This window comes from Lytechinus pictus, chromosome 1 (genome assembly GCF_037042905.1).
Source record: "Lytechinus pictus isolate F3 Inbred chromosome 1, Lp3.0, whole genome shotgun sequence".
Taxonomy (NCBI): domain Eukaryota; kingdom Metazoa; phylum Echinodermata; class Echinoidea; order Temnopleuroida; family Toxopneustidae; genus Lytechinus; species Lytechinus pictus.
Window position 1 is genome coordinate 15,676,715 of NC_087245.1, and position 9,523 is coordinate 15,686,237.

Consider the following 9,523-nt stretch of genomic DNA (forward strand, 5'->3'; position numbering starts at 1 on the left):
CATTTAAGGTGATAAATGCTGCATTCTTAAATGAAAAATGGCCGCCATGGGCCCTTATTGTATTATGTACAATTTGAATGAGGACAAATAATTTTCACAAAAGGGCATATGGCGGCCATTTTGAATTTTGAAATAGAACATTTATCACCTAAATTTTAGATGATATGATATATTTCGTTACTAATCATGTTTTCAGTAACCCTTTCTCTCAATATTTTCACTCATACCACACCATTTAGTCAAGCAAAGCCAAAATCTGTTAAAATCATTTATTCCCATTCACAATACTGTAGGGGCCTGTAGCGGCCATTTTGACTTTCAAAATACAGTATTTATCACCTACCAGGCAGAAGAACTGATATATCTTGTTAGAAATTATGCTTTCAGACAATATTTCACTCATAGATCACAATTACGTGTATTTATGGTGCTTATACTCGTGTCATTTCCTAGTTCGCATTGTACAAAATGCAATCAATGTCTATGGCGGCCATTTTGAAAGTCAAAATACAATATTAAACACAAACTTTAAACCTGAATGATATATTTCGTTAAAAATTATGTTGTTTAGACAGTATCCCATTTATTCATCACAAATAAATGCATTTCAGTGCTCAGTCTTGTGAATTATTTGGTCCTCTTTCTCATTGTACATAATACTGTTAGGGCCTTTGGCGGCCGTTTTGAATATCACATACATGGCATGTTAATAAAATATTTCGTTAGCAATTGTGTTTTTAGTCAGTATTCCACTCGTTTCTCTTAATAATATGCATTTTAGTGCTCACTCTTGCGATTTTGTTGGCCACTTTGCCATAGAAAATAATACTATTTGTGCCAGTGGCAGCTATTTTGAATATTAAATACAACAATAATCACATGACATAATAAATTATATATCATGTTAGCATTGATGATTTTCATATATCACTTCGTCCATAGGTCACAATAACTTGCAGTCTAGTGATCATTTTTGTGAAAAACTAATTTTCCCTATTTATAATGTACATAATAGGGCATACAGAGGTCTGTGGCGGCCATTTTGAATATCAAGAAATAAATATTTTGTCAATTTTTTTTTTCAGAGAGTATTTCACTCCTGCAACACAATTACACACATTTTCTAGCCAATTTGCTGGCAATTCTATGATTTTCATGGGTATTATGCATATTTTGGCGGCCATATTGGATTTTGCAAATTTTGCGGAAAACGCTCACAAGGTTTCACGAGTGGCATCATTCAGATTCGTAATCAGCACCCTCGAATTGACAAGAAACCGTCAAAAGTTATCGTTTATATGAAAAAACAAGGTTATGCCTCTTCTATCCTGGACTAACGCGAACTATACTGAGGCGCTTGGTGCCCCGAGCGGTCACGAATTTGCACGATCGAATGAAATCGGGAACAAAAATTCGTAGTGTATAATAGCAGCATAACAGAGGACTAAAGAACGAAATAAATGCATTGTTAAATAACCTTCAAAATACAAAGAACGTCGGTATGTCTCGTCGAAAATTGGTGAATTGGTTATACTCTATTCTCGAATCCCCGTTGCGTTGCTGAAATTACCTACACATATCTAATCACCACAACCAACACTATTATCGTTAAAAAGTCGATCTTACTAAGGAGATAGAGGTGATACCTCCTTGATCTTACACCATATTATCGCAACCATAATGTCCGGCAGTAGTCATCTTGGAATTGACGACCCCGTCTGCCCTGCTAGGGGAAGAATAAATGATATTATTGCTTCTCGAGGCGAGGATACAGAGAGAGCTTATGACGCATGGGCACAATATTTTGACGAGGTAAGCTTATATACGGGTAAGCTACATTTTGATACTTATATATCGTATTAATCATAGTTCGATATAATTTGCTGTTACAAAAAACGGGAACGTACAAACTAATAAGGGTTCGAGCTGAGGGGTGTGCGCGCCACCGGAAAAAGTGAGTACAAATCTTGAGCATTAAAAATGTATGTTAGGGTCCATTTCACATATCATCCATGATTTTGGTGTAAATATCAGTTTGTCCCTCGTTCTTTTCCGGTTCACTGCCCTACCAATTATCTGATCCAAAATTATTGCCATTTTATTGAATTTACGATTTCATTGTACTTTTCCCCAAAATATTTCATTTGCAAAACACTCTGGTACGCGTACGTACACACACACACACACACACACCCTCCATAACCCCCTTCCAAGTACACCATTCTTCACACAGCCAATCATTCTTTTCTTTTCTTTCCCTTCCTTTCCTTTTCTTTACTTTACTTTTCTTTCCTTTCCTTTTCTTTCTTTCTTTCTTTCTTTCTTTCTTTATTTCGTTATTAATTTTTCATTTCATTTCTTTGTTCCTTTTTTTCTTTCCACTTTGAAAATAGTTGTTCTTTTCTCTTTCTTTTATTTGTAATTTTTTGTTTTTTCTTTGTCATTCTTTTTAAGGACATGATTACCTTAGGTTACGGAGGATACGATGTAATGGGAAAAAACGTCATTAAGTTTGTAACAAACAAGAATGCTAAGATCTTGGATGTCGGATGTGGCACCGGCCTGTTTGGCGAAAAGGTAATATATATAGGGCAAATAATACGGGCGTTTCTTAGTGTACTGTTTTCTACAAATAACTTAAAACATGTTAACAAAATGTTTAGACGTAGTAATCCAAAAATCATATTGAAAAATAGTAAAAAGAATATCATGAAACAATTCTAAAGAAAAGGTTGAGTGCACCGACCCAAACTTGGGTAATTGAAAAGTTCTGTATCATTAATGTTAATAAAGTAAATTTTAAACAGGGCCTTGGATGGTCCTAGCATTACACAGAAGGTATAACTTATTTCAAAGAGAAGGGGCAATTGAAAAAAAAAATATGGTAGCTATATTTTGTAGAAGCTAGGGAGAGGTTTTGAGAAGGTACTACCCTACGTAGGATTCGTGAACCCAGTAAATGTACTGAACATGGCCGCCATTGACAAGGAATAGCTCTTTGTCGAAAATTGGTGAACCGGACGAGCTGTTTCGTCATAATGTAGGAGTTGACAAAAAATTGCAACCTCCCCTCCAAAAAAATGTAGTTTGTCCAAAGTCAAGGACTAGAATGCTGTTTTGATTCATCAACTTTCGAAAAAAAAAAAATTTCTAGGTTATTCTTTGCCATGAAGGCTTTGAGGTGCATTATACATTATATTCTTGAATCCTACGTACGTCACAGTGCGAAGTGCGAACACTTCCTACTCTCCGATTAAAAAAAAAATTGTCGATGGCATTCCGCTGTAATGTTTTGTGTGATATAATCACCTAAGAAAGTTTGTAAAACACAAGCAAGTATTTTTCGTATTATCCCCTGAATTCTCAACAGTATCAACCTTTAACGCAAAGGGATTCCGATGTTTTTCGTGTTTTGATACTCGGTGAATTTTGTACGTGGTTCTTCTTGAATCTTCGCTTTTTAGCTTAGGTCTTTGGGATACATGAACATATTTGGCGTGGACGCAAGTGATTCTTTCTTAGAGAAAAGTCGTGAGAAAGGAGTATATCTGGAACTTGAAGAGCATAGATTCGGTAATGGTCTCAAGTTACCCTACAGTGACAGTACGTACCAAAATATCAATTTCTATGATAATTTTGTGTGTGAATATTTTGTGGGAGGGCTTTGACGTCTGCCTGTTGAAGCACAGATCTTGGGTACAAGTATAAATTATCAAACTTTCAGTGGTAAAAATGACTTTATGAGGATTACGAGATAAAAGATTAGATCGATTTTCTTACAGGGGGTGCTGATGTAAATTTGAGAAGCAAAATGACAAGCCCCCCCCCCCCCCCAAATAGGGTTTTCATTACAAAATGTAGCTCGTTTTTAACATTTGACCACACCTACCAGATTTCCAGGGTTGCTGCCTAGGGAGGATAACACACGCAGCACTCCCGCCCCCAGGAAAATCTTTGGGGTGCTGGGGCGCTTCACATGGCCATGGATTGGATATGTGTTTCGTACTAGGCTCCAATAAAAAAACAAGCACACATCGGCCTCCAACGAATCTCGTTGTTTTTCTTTTAGACAATAATATATCGGGGGTTTTGAAACCATGTTCATTATAATTGTGTAAAAATGTAAAAGGTGAGAGCAGGCCTAATTTTACGGGGCTAAAGGGTAAATGATTTTTTGGGGAAATCATCTGCTACACTTTGACAAGATTGTTTTGATATATCCTGGCTGGGCTGATAAAAACAGCTTAGAAAAGGCTGTATTTAAAAAAATATAGCAATGGTGGCAGTCTCATATTGTCTGAAAACAGTCTCCTGAACCTGTGAAGAACTCGTTTGAGGCCAAAGGAAGATGCTACCCATGTCATTACTCTAAAACTAGCTTATTCAGAGCTGTCATCAAAATATTTAAAGTTTGAGATACGGAGGTTTGATCAGTCTAGCCGCGATATATTATTTATCAGCATGTTGATATATCATATTTCAGATTCATTTGATGTCATCATGGCGGTATCTATACTTGGTCCTAATACCATCAACCCCACTGCACTATACGAGCTAGACGGACTTTTATCACCAGGTAATAACAATTCAATAACATTATAAAATTATATTATATCAATATAAAAAAGACATTTTTCCCAGCTTGTTCAGTAATTCAGGAATTTGGGCTAGTATCTTTTTTCTTTTCCATTTTCAATGTAAATGTTATTTCACAAAGTTATAGGCTACTCAAAGCAATAAAAATCAGATCAAACACTAGAGTTTTGCGATTCATGGGTTTCGCGCTTACTATATTCAGATAATATAAACCCATGGGCTGCAGTCCTGCATCGAAATCGGATTGTGGAAAGGGGTTGAAGTTCACCTTTTCCTAATGAGCCATATGCAAATGAGGTCATTAACAATTACATGCATATATTCCGACATCGCTTTGCATGGTTAACACTAATTGTACCCTATTTGGAAAGGGGTTAAAGTTCACCTTTGTCCTTATGAGCCATATACAATTGAGGTAATTAACATGCACATATTCCGTCATCACTTTGCATGGGTAACGCTTGTACCCTATATAGAAAGGGATTAAAGTTCACCTTTGTTCTTATGAGCCACATGCAAATGAGGGATTGAAGATTACCTTGTCCTTATGAGCCATAATGCAAATGAGGTCATTAACATGCACATATTCCGTCATCACTTCGCATGGGTAACGCTTGTACCCTATATGGAGAGGGGTTAAAGTTCACCTTTGTCCTTATGAGCCATCAGTGAAAATGAAGGGTTGAAGTTCACCTTTGTCATTATTGTCCTATAGTTCGCCACTACTATAGAAACAGTTATTTTCAGTCCAATTAAAACCATTAGATTTGTGTTCATCCAATTGACAGCTTCTTGGATATTTTAGGGTCATGACACTATCACTGATAGTATGACTGAATAATTACTTTTTTCTATTCAAGACTGGTTATCTCTTATATTCAACCTCATGTATTTTTCATTTAATCGTCCTTGCTCATGAAAGTAATCAGTCCATATGCATTGTATCCTCCCTTTTAAAATCAAATTTTTGATCAGGTGGATACTTGATGATATTCATCCGCCGATCTCGACTCGACATGGAACGAGAAAACTTTAACGTTAAGGCTGTTTTAGACGACTTGTTAACCAGTGGACGGTGGGAGCGTCTGCCGGACAGCAGTGGACTCTACTATACTCAACCGAACGGCGTGCCAGTGGCAGAGGGTGACGAAGCCGTTGAGGGAGATGGCGTTGTCGTTACCATGAAGAAACTATTAAAACATTGACATTGATTGATTAATTGGCCCATGTGACATTGTATTCACATCCAGATTAAGATTTAATTCTTGATATAATTATTGCCTGGTCTTGAGGGTAACATCAAATATATTGCCCGAAAAAGAATCATATTGGCCCGAGTCTTTAGACGAGGGCAATATGGCTTTTTTAAGGGCAACAATATTTGATGTTCCCCGAAAGAAGAGCCAGTCAATATTTTTATTATCATATTTTTATCACCAAATCAGATATCTAGAGCAAAATTATGAAAATAGAGCTATTTCTTTTAAGAATAGAGTTTTATTGTATCAGGTTTGTCAAAAATACAAATATCCCTTCCCGATATTAAATCTAGGAAAATAAGGTTTTGTAAATGACCAGCTCTGGGGAGCGTTTCATGAAAGGATTTGTCGGACGTTTTATCCGACAAGTCCCGTTTTATCCTACAGTTACAATCCATAGGCGGATCCAGCTTTTGGCGAAAGGGGGGGGGGGCGCACTGCCGAGTGGCGCACATATTTTTGCACTTCACCGGCGCCATAAAAGAAAATGTTGAAAAAGGGGTAAAGTCTGACCCTGTCAAATGCTCTTTTCAAAATGTAGGATTTCCAGTCATGCCATTTTGCATGACCGCTCGCAGATAATATTTCCGGGGGGGGGGGAAGACTCGAAAATTTGGTGCACATCTCACATTTGCACATTTTTCATAGTTTTCATGAAATGTTAAGGGGAAAAAAAATTGTTTTTCACAACAGCAGATCGCGAATGTGCCCCCCCTTCCCCCTTGCTGCCTACGACTATTCCCTGAAGTCCACTTAAACATATCTCATTATAACAGAAATATACATCAATTTAAACATATAATCTTTCTAAAACATATATAGAGAGAGATTGAAAAACTTATTAAAGAAAGAAACAAGCAAAAAGTAACACAAATTATCAGTGCATGTTATGTGCGATTTCAAAATATCGTGTATTAACCCTTTTATTGCGATGAGGCCAATACTTTTGTATATTAATAGAGATACAAGTTTTTTTTACTATATGTATATATATATATATACAGGGGCGTCGATCCTTATTTTAAGATTTGGGGGGCAACATCATGAATCAACTTTCCAAAGGCGCTCGATATCACACAAAACGAACAAACTCACACAAACACACACACACATATATATATATATATTTATATGACTCATGAGATAGATACACATATCTCACCAACAAATTAATGCGAGCGCGAAGCGCGAGCTGAAATTTTTTAGTATACTGACCTGAGAACAGGAAAAAAGGTGCCTGTTTAGGACTGTTTGTAGTAACTCATGAGGAGGATACATATCTCACTACACAGACAATGCGAGTTCCGAGGGCGAGCTGAATTTTCTTTATATTCTGACCAGAATGCTTGATATTCTATCAATTTTTGGTACCAATGATTAAGATGGGTATCTAAAAAAACAATAGATGCGAGCGCGAAGCGCGAGCTTAAACTTTTGATATTTCGATCTGAAAAAGAATGACAGTTTAATGGACGTTTGTAATAAAGAACAAGATTATATCCAGCTAAAGATTATTGCAAATCGAAGCGGGAGTTCTTTTGACGTTTAGTCCTGAAAAAGGGACATTCTATTCACCTATTTAATCATGAAAAGTATGGGGTTTTGCTTCAGAAATGATGCGAGCGCGAAGCGCGAGCTGAAAATTTTTATATTCCAATCTGAGGAGCGGATAATTTAAGCACGATTTTAAATAAAGAACGAGTTGTGTAGCTCAATCTCAATATACGACTGGTTGCGTAATTATACACTCCCGGTACTAGCAACGGGTTTTTAGCAAAGTTTTGGGCTAAAATATCGAATCATCTTCATAAAACACTATAGTAGCTGTCTTAAACTAAAGGCCATAGAGGTGGCACAATGTAGAAATGTGTAAAGAAGAAAAGTGACTGAACTTCTTTTTATTAAAGCTTTGGAAAACAAGATCAAAATTAAAGGATTTGCTCTACGCTTTTGTATGATTCTGGGATTAAATTTTTTTTTAAAGATTTCATGACATCTGTCATTCTGTGGGCAACTGCCCCGCCCCAGTCCACTCTGTAAGGGCATGCGATAAGCTTTGTTATGACCATTCAACAATAAAATGTATAACCAGGTGCCGCTGATCATTCTTGACCGGCGCCGATCTAGATTTGGTTGGCAATAGGCCCTTCTTCATTATTCTACCGGCGCCTATTTATTGGAACTAGGGGACGCTGATTATTCTTGACCGGCGCCGATTTAGAACAAGTAGTGCTGATTATTTTTACTGACGTCACGTAAGATTCAGGCAGCGGCAATTCATAATTGACTGGCGCCGATTTAGAACCAGGAGGCGCCGATTATTCTTGACTGGCGCCGATTTTTAACCAGGTGGTGCTGATTATTATTGTCCGGCGCCGATTAAGATTTAGGTGGAGCTGATTATTCTTGTCCGGCGCCGATTTAGATTTAGGTGGAGCTGATTATTCTTGATCGGCGCCGGTTAAGACTCAGGCAGCGCCGATTTATAACCAGATGGCGCTGATTATTCTTGACCAGCCCCGATTTAGATATAGGTGGCGCTGATTATCCTTGATCGGCGCCGGTTACGAACTCAGGCAGCGCCGATTTTTCTTTACCGGCGCCGATTTATAACCAGATGGCGCCGTTTATTCTTGCCCGGCGCCGATTTAGATTTAGGTGGAGCTGATTATTCTTGATCGGCGCCGGTTACGAACTCAGGCAGCGCCGATTTTTCTTTACCGGCGCCGATTTATAACCAGATGGCGCCGTTTATTCTTGCCCGGCGCCGATTTAGATTTAGGTGGAGCTGATTATTCTTGATCGGCGCCAGTTAAGACTCTGGCAGCGCCGATTTATAACCAGATGGCGCTGATTATTCTTGTCCGGCCCCGATTTAGATTTAGGTGGCGCTGATTCACGTTGATCGGCGCCGGTTAAGAACTCAGGCAGCGTCGATTTTTCTGTACCGGCGCCGATTTATAACCAGATGGCGCCGATTATTTTTATCTGGTGCCGATTTAGATTTAGGTGGAGCAGATTATCCTTGGTCGGCGCTGGTTAAGACTCTAGCAGTGCCGATTTTTCTCGACTGGCGCCGATTTATAACCAAATGGCGCTGATTATTCTTGTCCGGCGCCGATTTAGATTAAGGTGGCGCTGATTATTCTTGATTGGTGCCAGTTATATGCAGGCAGCGCACTGCTGATTATTTTTAACCGGCGAAGTTGTTGGGAAAAGGGTACTTAAAAGGAAAGATAAGGAAGATGATATGATTGTGTTTTGCTGGGGGATAGTCATTCCTTACTGTTGCTAATATTATATCAGTGTATAATTTTTTTAAGCGGCGCTTTTTCCTTTCTTTCCTTTATTTTTTTCAAGCAGCGCCTTTTCTTTCTTTTACTTTTCTTTTATTTTTTTTGAGCGGCGCCTTCGGCGCCGCTCAAATATTAGGGGGGGGGGGGCGCGCGCCCCCTGCGCCATCCCCTGGATCCGCCACTGCAATCCCCAGATGTCTTATGCGGGTAACAATACTTCATATTGTGTGAATTTTAACAATTGATCGACCCTCAATGTAAATGTGTAATCACATTTTATTCAATTTAAGATAAATGTTAAGTTCATGTAAATCATCTGCCTTTGGGATACCATGTGATGTTTATTAAATAAATACATTTTATTAATACTAA

The 9,523-nt window shown here is 38.1% G+C and overlaps 1 protein-coding gene across 3 annotated transcripts; it reads left to right on the forward strand.

Annotated features, from left to right (window-relative positions):
• Positions 1–1,446: 1,446 nt before the first annotated feature.
• On the forward strand, positions 1,447–9,523 carry LOC129262912 (demethylmenaquinone methyltransferase-like). Of its 3 annotated transcripts, none has more exons than XR_010293081.1 (6): positions 1,447–1,812; positions 2,455–2,577; positions 3,465–3,603; positions 4,484–4,576; positions 5,572–8,513; positions 8,638–9,523. XR_010293081.1 is itself a non-coding variant. In XM_054900918.2 (5 exons), the coding sequence occupies exons 1-5, from the start codon at positions 1,681–1,683 to the stop codon at positions 5,799–5,801; spliced, it is 717 nt and encodes a 238-aa protein (XP_054756893.2). In that variant the 5' UTR covers positions 1,447–1,680; the 3' UTR covers positions 5,802–9,523. The 3 variants fall into 3 exon arrangements, 1 of the variants encoding a protein (XP_054756893.2); XR_010293082.1 differs by having other exon boundaries at positions 5,572–8,389; positions 8,514–9,523; XM_054900918.2 differs by having other exon boundaries at positions 5,572–9,523.

Coding starts and splice junctions, on each gene's coding strand:
- LOC129262912 (XM_054900918.2), top strand. CDS start 1,681: ATGTCCGGCAGTAGTCATCTTGGAATTGACGACCCCGTCTGCCCTGCT. Junction 3,604..4,483: donor CAAGTTACCCTACAGTGACA/GTACGTACCAAA, acceptor ATCATATTTCAG/ATTCATTTGATGTCATCATG. Junction 4,577..5,571: donor AGACGGACTTTTATCACCAG/GTAATAACAATT, acceptor ATTTTTGATCAG/GTGGATACTTGATGATATTC.